The sequence below is a fragment of the Eumetopias jubatus genome, unplaced genomic scaffold, assembly GCF_037043125.1.
Source record: "Eumetopias jubatus isolate StellerSeaLion01/CBP00866 unplaced genomic scaffold, mEumJub1_p1.0 scaffold_10, whole genome shotgun sequence".
In the NCBI taxonomy this organism is placed as follows: domain Eukaryota; kingdom Metazoa; phylum Chordata; class Mammalia; order Carnivora; family Otariidae; genus Eumetopias; species Eumetopias jubatus.
In genome coordinates, this window is record NW_028274816.1 from 29,215,647 (window position 1) to 29,229,660 (window position 14,014).

The following is a 14,014-nucleotide window of genomic DNA, read 5'->3' on the forward strand; positions in this document are numbered from 1 at the left end:
TCTTCTTCTCCCACATCTTGGGCATTTAATGTTTTATTGTCTTTTAGCACTTCATTCCCTGTTTTTCATTTTGTACAGCTTTTCTAGCAGGAGGATTGTTCAGAATTTCCTAGTCTACCAACCATAATATGATTATTTTTTTAAGCTAGAAGTTATTTTTCATCTCAATAAAATCTTAGTCTTCCACAAAACTGGACATATATTACCCCAATATTAATTTAAGCATAATGACCTGTCCACGTATCTTCCATAAAACAATTTATTGCTATCTCTGAACAATAGCTATGAAATATAGCCAAGGTTGTATCTTTCACATGCTTTTTCACTCTTGCCATTTGATCTTGCCATCTTGAGAATTGAAACCTTTTTATGCTAAAAGGGCTGAAACAGTGTATTTTACAATTTGGTATCTCCACAGATTCTAATAAAGTGGCCAAGGCATGGGACCTTATTGGAATATTGCCAATAATTTGGTATCTCTTCAAATAAAGATTTTAAAGATAGTGAATATTTTCAGAGAGGTGTGGTAGAAACTGATTTTATATTAATAAAATTCTATTTTATTTTGAAATTTGAGATGTATTATATACACGGAACAAAATTTAATTTTCTAATCTGCTTTCTGTACTCTCATTGCTATTTCTCTATTACAATAAATGAATGACATTCACACTCAAGAGAGAATCAGCATTTATACATATAGTTACAACAGTCTTGTTCAACATATGTTTAAAAGTTATTCTTATCTGGGTTTATGTTAGCAAGTTACCCGCTTTTCAGGAGTATTCATTTTTTCTTCGCTTTTCTTTTGCATTTTTTGGTTTTTAGACAAGACAACCTCTTGGGAGGCATACTGGCACACTTGGTAAATATTTATAACCAACATCATAAAACAAAGGGCTGACTTCCGTTAGACAGCATGTTTTTATGATGCATTTAGTGTCTGCATGTCAGCTGACTGTGTCAAAACGAGTTGTACTTGGAAATAGGTCATATGTAAGTCACATGAATTTTCACAACAGGAGAGGTCAGGGGGTTTGCATTTGTGCCTGCTTGTCATGTTGAATTTATATTAGTATTGCTGTTTATTTTGGTGAGAGCAAAACCAATTTTTATGTAATTATGTAGCCTGCTGTATAACTACGTGTAAGTGGTCCCGTGCTTCTGATTTCTTACAGCAGTGTTCTGGGTCCCCTTATGGACTGCCATATGGGCATTTCCCTTTATGCATCTTGACTTTCATAGACGAGTTGCTCAATTAATATTGATAAAATAGATTAATGCTATTACACCTCCTCATAAACTTTAGAATCATTATGGAAATACTTAAAATCTTGTGAAAAACTTTAATTCATTAACTCCATAAATTATTTTGGTTAGAATACATTTCTAAACCATCTACGAATACCTCATTGAGTTTGAAAATCATCAAGCCTCAAAGAAAAGAAAAATATAATTAAGACCTTTTGATTTTTATCACATAAGACACATCACCTTACTTCTATTTGTAGATATTTTATATATTTGATGAAATATGGCATGTTCTTTTACATTCTGTATCTATTAGGAGGTTATCATTTTATGCAAGAGTCCTACTGATTATCAAACATTTGTCTTTTATTTTTATTCTACTCCAATAATTTTGAGAAAATATAAAGTTTATAGAATAGTCCTTTTAGCTGTAAATGTTAACTGGTAGAGCTATGTTCAGCAATCATCTAAGTTGCATTACTCTCAGTGTGTCAAAGATTTTAAATGTAAATTATGAGAAAAAGCCAGCGGGTGGGGGAGGCGGTGGGGAGGCCTCCAACAAAATATCAAGCTTCCTCTAGGGTGGGTTGTTTGCTTTCATGTTCTGTTAGAGTGAGGCCTACTGATAGCTTAGCTAAATTATGTGCTGTGGAGTCAGAAAATCCTGGGATTAAATCTTTACTCTGCCACTTCCTAGCTGTGTGGCTTTAGGCACACAATCTCTATAATTTTCATTATCCTCAGCTTTAAAGTGGGTACAAAAATGACTACTTTATAGGGTTGATGGAAGTATTACAGCTACATAATATATTTCTTCTGCACCTGATGCTGAGACACAGAGTTGCACACTGAAGATCTTTAGATTGATAACACAGAACACATTTGCTACTTATTTCTCTCTTTGGAAGTTAGCCCTGGTGAACCCTTCTCCACAAATGTTTTCCTTCTCTGAAAAGTTTTGCAGTAATGTAGGGAGGGGAAAAGAGCATGGTTTATCCACAAGCCAGAAAAATTTTCAAAGCCAGCTGAAGACCAACAGCACAAATGGGCTTGGTATGCACTAGAAATGCAGATTCCAGGGCCCCACTCACAGATTTAGTGCATGAGGTGCAGGATCTAGAAATTGCATTTTTAAACAACTCCTCATGTAATTCTGACAGACACCAAAATTCAGAATCTATAATAAAAGGGAAGACAAACATCCACATAGTAAAAATATGTTTTTAAAAGAGCAATTTAAGGGCGCCTGGGTGGCTCAGTTGGTTAAGCAACTGCCTTCGGCTCAGGTCATGATCCTGGAGTCCCGGGATCCAGTCCCGCATCGGGCTCCCTGCTCAGCAGGGAGTCTGCTTCTCCCTCTGACCCTCTTCCCTCTCGTGCTCTCTCTCATGCTCTCTCTCTCAAATAAATAAATAAAATCTTTAAAAAAAAAAGCAATTTAAATCCATGTGTTCTTTTTTAAATTTTTATTTTATTTTTTTAAAGATTAATTAATTAATTAATTAATTTATTTAGAAAGCATGAGCAGGGAGAAGGGCAAAAGGAGAGGGAGAGGGAGAGTCCCAAGCAGATTCCACACAGAGTGTGGAGCCTGACACAGGGCTTGATCCCACAACCCTGAGATCAGGAACTGAACCAGAATCAAGAGTTGGACCCTTAATCAACTGAGCCACCAGGGTCCCCTCAATCCGTGTGTTTATTTATGAATTGTGATGGTGTGACAAAAATCTTCATAGCAAATTGAGAAATACCTCTTAGGCAAAGGAAATACGTTTGAAACCTGGTAGTATGCCTAGAACTTTTAATTTATGAGGTAATGTAACATCAACCCCATGCCTCATTCACTAACATTCTGAAAAAATACCCATTAAATACAGAATTCCACGGCAAAATCTTTGTTGTTATCCTATGTATTGAAAAAATTTCAACATGGGGAGCAAGACGAGACAAATGTTACTATTCAGTTAAATCATAGTTAATTAATGGTGCATATTCTCCCAATGACGTTGATACTAGAAAGTTATTTAAGGTACTCAGAGCATTATGAAATAATGTTCTGCCTACTCTGTCACTATATACACACACTTCTATGTCTATGTCTTAACTTCATTTTACTAATTATTGTAAAATTAATACATGTTCATTTTTAAAAATCCAGATATGATGGGGATGTGCTAAAAATCCCATACCCTCCACCTCACAATTTCCCTTGCCCTTTGTAAGAAAAAGCTGCTTAAAATTTTGAATGTGCCAAGATATTTTTATTACATATACAAGGTAAGCACCTTATATTTCTTCTTTATGTTCTTAAAATCTAAATAACTCATAAATCAATCGGGTAAAATGTGAAAGATTACCATTCGTAGACCTCCCCATTCTACTTACCTGTTTGTTGCCACTGCCACTGTGCATCTTTTCTCCTAATCCCTTAAGATGTTAAGATCATCATAGTGGCATCTATCTAAATCTGTGACCGTACATTAATGTTGGAAAAATGTGAGCTCTTTTGGAGGGTTATCTGATTCATCACCCAGCTGTTCACTGAAAGAAATCAAAATTGTATTAGCCTGCCAGTGGCACCCAGGAAAATAGAATTGAAATGTAATAGGGTCTGATTAGGATTGAATGTTGATGGACCAGGGCCTCAACCCTGGATGCACATTACCCTGGTTTGGAGAGCCTGTAAACACACACAAACACACACACACACGCACACCCCAGTGCCCAGAGTATAAAATTTTGACTAGTGGGCGGAATGGGGCTTTCTAGAAGGGTCTGGTTATCAGAGTTAAAATATCTGTGGGTTTATACAGTATTTTATTTATGTTGTAGGAACCAGTAGCTAGGAATGTGGATCTAATAGTTGAAAACATACTGGATAACTCTCTAGGTCATGGGAGATTCAGTGCACATTTGCACATTTACATTTGACATGCTGAGAGGTTCTGTAATTGAGAACCTGTTGAACTTTGTTTTGTTTTTAAGCCCAATCTTTCCCAAATGTACACATCCGACAAATATTTTACTGTGAATCACTTCGAGCCAAGCCATGTTCTAGGTACTGTGAATGGAGGCCACTGAAGGTCCTTGCTTTAATGGAGCTAGTCTTCTAGTGAGATAAGATAAACAAACAAACAATAATCAAACAAAAGAAGGCCCCAAATAATGAGTAATATGAAGAAAACAAAATAGGAAGGTAAGATGCAGGGGTATGCCAGGTACACTGCTTTTGAAACTGTGATTAGAAAGGGTTTGACTTAGGTGGTAACATTTTGACCAAGGCCTGAAATGGCAAGAGGAGCTGGTTGTGCAGAGAACTTTTGGAGTAGTGTGGACAGCTGGTGCAAAGCTCTAAGCAGGACTGAGCTTGGTTGTTCCAGGGGGTACAGTGTGGTGAAAGCATAATGGAGGGTGTTGTCAAAGACTGTATGTTTGATAAGGAGCTTGGATTTTGTTCTAAGTGGCAAATGAAGCAATGGGGTTGGGGGTGACACGGTTTGGTTTACCTTTAAAGATATTCCTGACTGCTCAGAGGGGAAGAGATTAGGGCTGTGGATGGGGATGGTGACAGGGAACAGGAGACCAAAAGAGGTGAGGAGGATGTAACTGAGATAGTTCGGGTGAAGTAATGCTTTGTGGGGCTGGGTGGTCATAGATGAGACGAAGACAGATGTCCGGATTTGGGATATGATCTGGAGGTGCCATCACAGAAGGCTTGTGGTGCGTGAGCCGGAGAGCTGGGTGTACGGAGTATTGGTGAGGTGGTGGCAGGAGGTAGAGAATCGATTGATAAGGAGAGTCAAATCAAATTAATTTGACTATGAAACACCAAACACTTTTTTAAAAAAAATGTTTTGGTAAATGCTGGTAAAGGGGTATTTGTGAACTAGAAGGAAAGGTAGGTAAATGAGCCGATTCCCTGTGTGTTGGTATTCCTAATGTATTCGCCTCTGTCTTGTGCAACTTACATGAGGCTGACCCAGTCATGGTCAGCCGACCTACCAAGAGCCTGGATAGATCGCTTATTTTGTTCCGGCATATGCTGATTGTTACAGAAGGGGGAAAAAACCACAAGGGGGAAGAGGAGAAGGAGAAAGGGAGGATGGGTGGCAGAGAAGGAGAAGAAGAAATAAAAAATATAAATTATTGCGAACAACTTCCATCTGACATTTTCACACATAAAGCCTTACCATTTGTCATGAAGGTGAAAATAAAAGCTGCCCCGATATTAGGGGCTGTAGTATGTGAGTTTTGCAGGTGAACTACGGGTTAGGCAGATGCACCCTGATATGGCGGAAGGAAGGTAGCTCTTGGTCTCACCTTACAACAGTTTCACAAACACCAGGAGGTTATTTTCTACCTTTTTTTTTTAAAGATTTAATTTATTTATTTGAGAGGGAGAAGCAGGTTTCCAGCTGAGTAGGGAGCCCACGGGGCTTGATCCCAGGGTCCTGGGATCAGGACCTGAGCTGAAGGCAGATGTTTAACCAACTGAACCACCCAGACGCCCCTATTTTCTACCTTTCTGACCTTTAATTTCCTTATCTGCACTTTGTGCTACCTTAGCATCATTCTCAAGGTCTTTCTAGCTTTCAAATTCTAGAGTCTGTAAGTCTAATTATAGATCTTTCCAAATTATTATTGCTTCCAATTTCCCTTAACAATTTTTTTAATACGGGTGCTTTTGTTTTATTTTTGTTTTATTAAATAACTTTGACATGTAGCAATTCTTAATGTGCGTATCTGGCAGGGCCGTGAAGTTGAACAGCCTGTTATCACAGTGTTCTGAATGAAGTGTTGGGAGATACTTTTGTTTATGTTAATAAGAGGAGAAAATGAAACAGCAGAAACACGTCCTAAGTTTTATCATTCATCAGTGATGCAGGCAACTTCTTTGCTGAATCAGATCCTACTTTTTGAATACTGGAAGATTTTCTCAAATTTTTTTGGTGCTGTTCACAATGTTAATACCTTTTAAGTCTAATCTGAGCTTTATAGAAATTTTATTGAGGGTATCATGGTTGAAAGCTGGCTTAATGGGGAAGGTGGAATTTCAACTACTCTCAATATATAAGAAAAGCCTGGGCAATGGTACCTTCTGTGGGTGGAGGGACATTACTGTGTAACTGGTAATATGATTTTCTTGAAGAAGGTAGCCATTTTTACAGTAAAAAAGCAAGTCAGACATTGTTCATTGATGTCCTAGGTCACAGGCTGAAACAGATATTCTCCACATGCATTGATTTCCTTCTTTCCCTTTTCTTTTAGGGCTTTTCAGGAAATGCAAATGCAGACAGTGTTGTGTACTATAGACTCCAGCCTTCTATCAAAGCCCGATTTCTGCGCTTCATTCCTTTAGAGTGGAACCCCAGGGGCAGAATTGGAATGCGGATCGAGGTGTTCGGATGTGCCTACAGTAAGTGTTTGTTTATCCAACACACTGACATAGATTTCAAAGGAGATGTTTTGAAAGCCAACCTGCATGCTGAAATTGACTTTACAGCTATGTAAAGAGATATAAAAACAGGAATGATTCTTGTGGAAAGCTTTTTTTGTGCCCATACATGGTAATATTGACTTTAGCATTTGGCTCTATATTTTAAATCAGAAATGGAAGCATTTTATAGATAGATCGATCCTTAAAGAGATAAATAGATACAGATACCTGTTTATAGACGTATGTGAATCCATTTACCCAAATCTATTATTAACTAGACCCTGACTTTTCAAGTATTAGAGTTTTCCCCCCATGGACTATATTTGATGATGTTTCACTTAGGCACCCTGAATTTAATAAAAGATACAGTGTTCCATTTAGTGTAACCAGTCAAACGTCAGGACACGAAAGAATGTCTCTCCAGCCTAAAAATAATATGCCACATAACTCACTTATAAACGTGCTGTGCCTTCAGCATAAATTCATAGAAAAAGTAAAGACCTCTGCCAAAATATAAAATGTGTTTGAAATACTTTCACATAAAAAATGTGAGAGGCCACAGATTTCACTTAGTCTCCTCTTAATGAAGCATTTTATTATATCTTTTTGTGGGGCGGGGCCTAAGAGTTATTGATAGCCTACCTCAAGCCACACCATCCTGTTAGATGCTCTTTTATTATAGGACAATGAGTTAGTTAATATGATCTACAATTATCAGATAAACAGTCTGAGGTTTGGAGAGATTCCGTAATTTGCCCAGCATCTGACGCCTAGCACGCAGAAGAATCTAGAAAAGAGTCTGGGACTGTTCAGTTCCTCTATATCACTCTTCCTCTAGTGAACCTTTATTTTTTAGCCACGAAAGCTTTTTTTCACACATATTTTATCGCTTTCTGATATAAGTCAAGTTAGGCTCTGGTTCACTTTATTTGCAGGAAGGGAAAGCATGTCATGCAGGGGGCAGGCAACTTGTTGACATTGTCTAAACTGTGTCAGACAGACAAACTGTGGTGTACAGACTGCAGGTCTCCTTGCACTGGTTGGTGATGTTCCCGGCACCGTCCACCCCCACCCTCCCGGCCCAACCACCAATAAAGGTAACTGACCAGCCTTTTGTTCCTGCCAGGGCCTACAGAATAGTGATCACAGTATGAATATCAAGAGTAATAATAATAAGAGCAATAATAGTAATATTAATAATGTTAATTTTTTTAAGATTTTATTTATTTGTCAGAGAGAGCGCAAGCACAAGCGGGGGGAGCGGCAGGCAGAGGGAGAAGCAGGCTACCCAATGAACAAGGAGCCTGATGTGGGACTCGATCCCAGGACCCTGGAATCATGACCTGATCCGAAGGCAGCCACTTAACTGACTGAACCACCCAGGCATCCCCCAATAGTATTAATTTTTTAATGCTAGAAATAGCAACGTTTTATTGAGTGCTTATTATATGTCTAGCATTATATTAAGAGTTTATAATTTTTTAAAAGTCTGGGTAAATATTATGCGATAACTACTCCATTCTCCGACTTTGCAAATGAGGCAGCTAAAAGCTCAGGGAGGAGGGCTTGCTCAAGCCGTACTGATGGGAAGTGACTGAGCTGGGTTCGCAGCCATGTCTGCCCGACTCCAGAACCCAAGTGTGGGCTCAGGCTCTGTCCAGCTGTTAAATCCCAGAGATGAGTCATGGGCAGCTTACTTCTCACTGTCTGCCCACTTACTCTCTTGGCTTCAACCGTTTAGCTTAGCTGCTCCTATTATGTGTTAGCTCCTCCTTTGCAATGATCCATTTGGATAAAATCATCCTTTAAAAAAATATCCCACCCCAAACTGCAATTCTGGAACACAGAACCTGGAAAGTCAGTCTTATTTGTCTTTGGATCATAGAGATTAGCAAAAGCCATGCTACACAATGGATAATTAGCAAAACAGATCTCAAATGCTTCATATTTATAATTACATTCTCTACTTAGAACATCCACCTTGCAAAATATTTATTTGTCGCAGTATAAAAATAGCTAAGTTCTTGAGTGCTTACTCACTGTCAGGTATAGTTTTTATAGGCGTTCTTAATTAATCCTAAAAATCACCCATCTAATCGAGTCTTAGAAATATTAAGCAGTTTTCTCTGTCATACACACTTAATACACATTCAGTCTAGGATGTAAAATCAACCTCAGTTGAACAAGACTATTGACCCTGTTTTTCCAAAACTAAAGCACCACTCTTGATGTCCCCATGGATGTGACTGCTGAGGAACAAGTTCCTTTGAGTTCTCTCTGCCATGCACTCCATGGTTACTCAAATCTTCCTCCACTTTCCTTGATCTGCAGCCCTATGGGACAGTTTTTTTCCTGCGACTTCAGTTGCTGTCTCTTGCACATTGTCCACGCATTTCGTCAGCCTCCTCTTCTCACTGACCGGCCGCTGAAGTAGCAGTACTGAGAGCCAACAAGATTTTAAATTCAAACATAAACACCCATTGGTAAAGGGTACGACAGGACTCTGTTGTATAATTTTGGATAAGAGAAAAACATATAAACAATGGAAAAGTATTCTCATAGAATAACCTCAAGATGGGTTGGGTGTGAGTGCCTTAAGGGCGGGCCTTTGATCAAATGGACTTTAATTCTTGGGTTACACTTCTATTCTCCACCTTTTCATAAGTATCAGCCTTGCAGAATATAAATTTACTAAAGCATGATTCTATGTAACTATCATTTATTAAATAGTTAATATGTATCAGATATTTTCTTTCTAGGCATTTTCTGATTTAGTCCTAAGAACACAGTGAAGTAGGGGCATGAATATTACCATTTTATGCAGGAGTCAGAGCAGAGGAACGAAATTGTCTGCTGAAAGAGCCCTGTGGCTTGCTCTGGGCTGCCTGGTACAGAAATAGGTGGGACCATCCGCTCGCCTTGTCTGCAGAAGGGAGAGCTGCAGGTGCTCTCAGCCCAAGAACACGGTGGCAAGATTTTGTCTGCAACTCCCCTGAGTAGCCCAGATCCGAGATCAGCCCGGATTTTCTTCAGATATATATACAAGGCCATTCAGCTACAACACCTATAAAAAGGAGAAGTGGTATTGGGGAGTGGTCAGGGTCTCTCTCCTGGGTCACGGTCACAGGATACCTGTCCATGCTGGCAGTTAAGTGAGCCTCTCGTGAAGGCCTGGAGGACTGTGTGCACCCGCCGGCCTGTGCGTCCACGTTGCCTGCACCAAGTTAATGTGACTCTTTTTTGGGCTTTGCCTGAGCCACTCACTCAAGGGTGGTGTATCCCAGGTTGCTTCAAGTCTCCTGACGTGGGGGAAAGTGAACCTTAGAGAAATGAAGAACTTTGTCCAGGATTACACAGACTGCCTGTGTTAGAGCTAAGATTTAAATTCGCATCCATTACTTTCTAAAGCCTGTGCTCTTGACAACTATATGAATCATGCATGCATTCACCTTTTAAGTATTTATTGACACTTGCTGAAAGAGAACTGTATGAAGTATTGGGTATAGGGATAAATTTTAAATAATGTATGTTTCTTAATAAATGGGAATTATTACTATATGTAATATTTTTTTGCATTCTAACCCTAGGTTTATTCAATACAGTCCTTTCATTCTACACAACAAAGCACAAATGCAACATTATCTAAAATGCTACAAAGTTATAGATTTTTATTTATTTATTTAACAGAGATAGAGAGAAAGCACAAGTAGGCAGAGTGGCAGACAGAGGGAGAGGGAGAAGCAGGCTCTCCGCTGAGCAGGGAGCCCGACATGGGGCTCGATCTCAGGACCCTGGGATCATGACCTGAGCGGAAGGCAGCCACTTAACCGACTGAGCCACCCAGGCACCCCAATGCTACAAAGTTATAAAACTCAAAACAAAATTTATAGTACTTGTACAATAAAAGCCAAAAAAGCAATGTACATGTTATCAATGTAACCTGCAAGACCACCATGTATGACACCTATAGCAGGGGATCTGTGATGACCCTACAGAGCTGGCTCTCAACTTGCTTATTAATTTCACTGAGAGAAGGGAGATGTGGGGTGTGGGGGTGTGCACATAAGTACACGTAAAAACAGAACCATTTACAGCAACTAGCATGGGGTGTTTGATCCCAGAGGTCAGAAGAGGCAATGTCATAAAAATTATACACACTCAACATAAAATATTGTAGCATGAGTATAGGATGTGAGGAATGAAGTGATTGATGAGTTGACATTAGTATAAGAACATTTATAGCAAGAGGTTTGAAACTAAAGTGCAGGTATTTTCACATGGACGCCTGGGAGGGTAGTCCAAATAGGAGAAGGAGCGTACCCTAGTGAAGCGCAGAGACAGAGACGGGACTGCCGGCAGGGTTGGTTTGTATTTGAGGGTGGTCGTTCAGGCTGAAAGTAAGGGCACACACATTGGAGGCAGGAGTTCGGTTAGGAGCCTTCTGATCTCACGTGTGCAGTGATAGTGGAGCCTCAAGCCAGGGGACCAGCAATCAGGAGAGGGATTCTCTTGACTCAAATCTGACTCAAATGTACTGAGGATGTTGAATTAAGAGAGCTTAGTGATTGCATGGGTGGGTCGCTGAGTTACCAGATTGGAACAAGCATCTGGAAAGTGGTGCCGTGCTGGGAGGCCAGTGGAAAATGAATGAGCTCTGAAAGGGCACGGGGGAGATCATTAATTCCTTTGTTGACTCCTTGAATCCAAGCCTGGGGAACACACAAGGCTGGAACTCTAAATGCTCTCAGTCGATGGTATATAATTGAAACCTATATGAATATTGTTGTTACTAAATCATGACTTTCCGCTTACTGCATTACTGTTAGGAATAAAACTATAAAGTGCTGTGTTTGGACAACTACTCGTGGCTTTGAAAAGGAGGGGTGCATTTCTATCATAATTAAAGTGGGTCCTTTATGCTGTTTTTGAGGTAGCCTGCATTTTTATGCCACCCCCCACCCCCCGTGCCTCCTGCATGCGTTCACTGAAGTTATAGGTGCAACTGCTCCTATGAATATTGCAGGGACCATGGCTATTGTGAGAGCCACACATAATTTTATTACCCTCTGTCTGGGTGAGTTAGGGCAGTAACTTGTTATGAAGGAACATCAAGTGAATGGAAAATCCATATCAAAGAGCATGTTCTACTTTTATGTCGGAAAACTTGGAAGTTGTTTCCTGAGTAATGAGAGAAGAAGAAGCTAAATTTTATGGGTTCAGAGAGAAAGTATAAATTTCAGATGTCTTGGTCATAGCAGCCGTGAACATGTTTATAGAGCTAGACAAGAGATGTGGGTAAGGAAATACCTTGCGGAAGAAGGAAAAAGAAGAGAAAATATTTGATGGTAAAGAAATACTACTCTACAAAATGTCCTGAAGGGAAGTAACCAGTGGTAAATGAAGGCAGAGAAAGGGAACAAGACTGAATGGCAGTGACTGTGTCTGAGGTGTCCTGAGGGTGTGGCCGTGAAGCCACAGGAGATCATGGTCTTTAATTGTGGATGAATCGCTGCGACAGTTGCCCTTGGTGTAAATGCCAAGTTCCTCTTCTCTTGTTCTTGTGTAAACATCCTCATTTTGCAGCCTGTGCCCTGCCTTTCCTCATCCTCAACAGAGTAAAAGCCTCCAGCTGTCCAGCCATCCTGAACCATTTCCATTTCTTCAACATGCCGTGATTTCATGATTTTTCTAGACCTGGGATCTTTGTGTAGCGCCTGGGGCAGTCAGCACACGTGCAGTCTTCCTCTACTGAGAGAAGTCTTGCACTTGTCACCTTTCCTCAGCAGAGAAACCACTGTCTCTGACAACTTCTCTGACACCTCACTTTTGGGTCAGAGGACACTTCCACCTGTTTCTGGAACAGCCGTTCCACTCCCGGTGGTCATACTAGGCGCACATGATACTGTATGGTAGTCAGATGTTCCTTCTTTGGTAAGAGCCTTCTGGATAGGTGAATGAACAGAGGGGGGCAGGGTTGGTGAGCCTCAGGAGGGCTTTTCCTGCCAACCTGGCAGCATGTGCAGCCTGTGGACGATCAGACGCAGAACACAGGGACAACTGAGAAGATCGGAAGAGAAGAGATCTATAGAAGCAGAGGAACTACATAGAATATAGAAACTATTGTGTTTATTTGCTTAAATCCAGACTGTTTAATAAGAGAAAATTATGGATTCTATTTAACAAATGGAAGCAAGTCAACAATTACAAAGCTCATGTCAACTGAAAAAAATAAAAATATACATTTTATAATGTAAAAACTATTGAAAACTGGAGCGACTTATATCAGTAGATTCCAGTTTGGAAAACATTATTAACAGGAAATGCAAGAAAGTAGCTTGAGACGTGCCAAGTGCTGACACTGAGAACTGAATCATTGTCTTCTGTCTCTTCTCACCACACATCCAGTTGGGGGGAGAAATGAAAAGCAGTAAACTTTTTGGATTTACTCTAAAGAATAGTTATAATTGAATTCAGTGCATATTTATGAAGCTGCTCCCACATGTTAACTGCTAAATACTTGGCCAAGGTGAATTAAATACAGTCCCTGCACTCAATAGCTGAGGAATCCTATTTTATGCCAAAGTTTAGAGAGAAGATAGATTCTGGTTGGCCTAAAATCAAGGAGGATAAATCCTAATTCTTTGCAAAATTTATAGTCTTAAGATTTTAATCTTATGATAAGTGAGGTGGTAGTAAAATTAAAATAAGGTTAGCTATTATAATACCAGAAAAAAAGAAACCATGAAATATGCTGGGATTATGTCAAAAGAACTCAGAGCCAACTGAGCAGGTTCTCACTGACCAAAAATGGAAATATGATAGCGTCAGGAAGAATAGTAACTGCAGTATTGCAACATATTAAATATGTTTAAAAGAATGGGTTCATGACAGTACTAAAAAATGAAAATCTAATTGGTTACCTATGAGAGATATGAAGGAACCAACTCATTATTTTGAAAATTAATAAATGAAAGGAAACATCAAGAATTTATCTTACTTTTCCTGTGTGATCTGTACTTCAAGGTAACCAAATAGAAGATGAGGGAGAATTTCTCCTTAAAGGTATATTCCAGGTAATAAATAAAGAGGGAATAATGGAATTAGCATATCCCACTTCGCAATCCTAGATAAACTAATAGACCAAGTCAATGATTTAAAAAGTTCCCAAAAAGATGACTTGCTTTTCAGGACCAGTCCTAGCAGGGTCGTTTTTACTGGGCTACCTTGCTGTAGTTGTCATCGCTGGATACAAAATACACATAAAAAAAAAAAAACCCCTTCTGGGCTCTGAAGCTCAAGGCAAAAACAGGATGGAAATTGACAAGA

The 14,014-nt window shown here is 39.5% G+C and overlaps 1 protein-coding gene across 9 annotated transcripts in view; it reads left to right on the forward strand.

Moving 5' to 3' along the window:
• Positions 1–14,014, forward strand: part of CNTNAP4 (contactin associated protein family member 4) — a 258,259-nt gene that overhangs the window by 139,248 nt on the left and 104,997 nt on the right. For all 9 annotated transcript variants that reach the window (XM_028095590.2, XM_028095603.2, XM_028095618.2 and 6 more), the window contains one exon: positions 6,520–6,667. In XM_028095590.2, the coding sequence (XP_027951391.1) occupies positions 6,520–6,667 (148 nt within the window). The remainder of the gene's footprint in view (positions 1–6,519; positions 6,668–14,014) is intronic.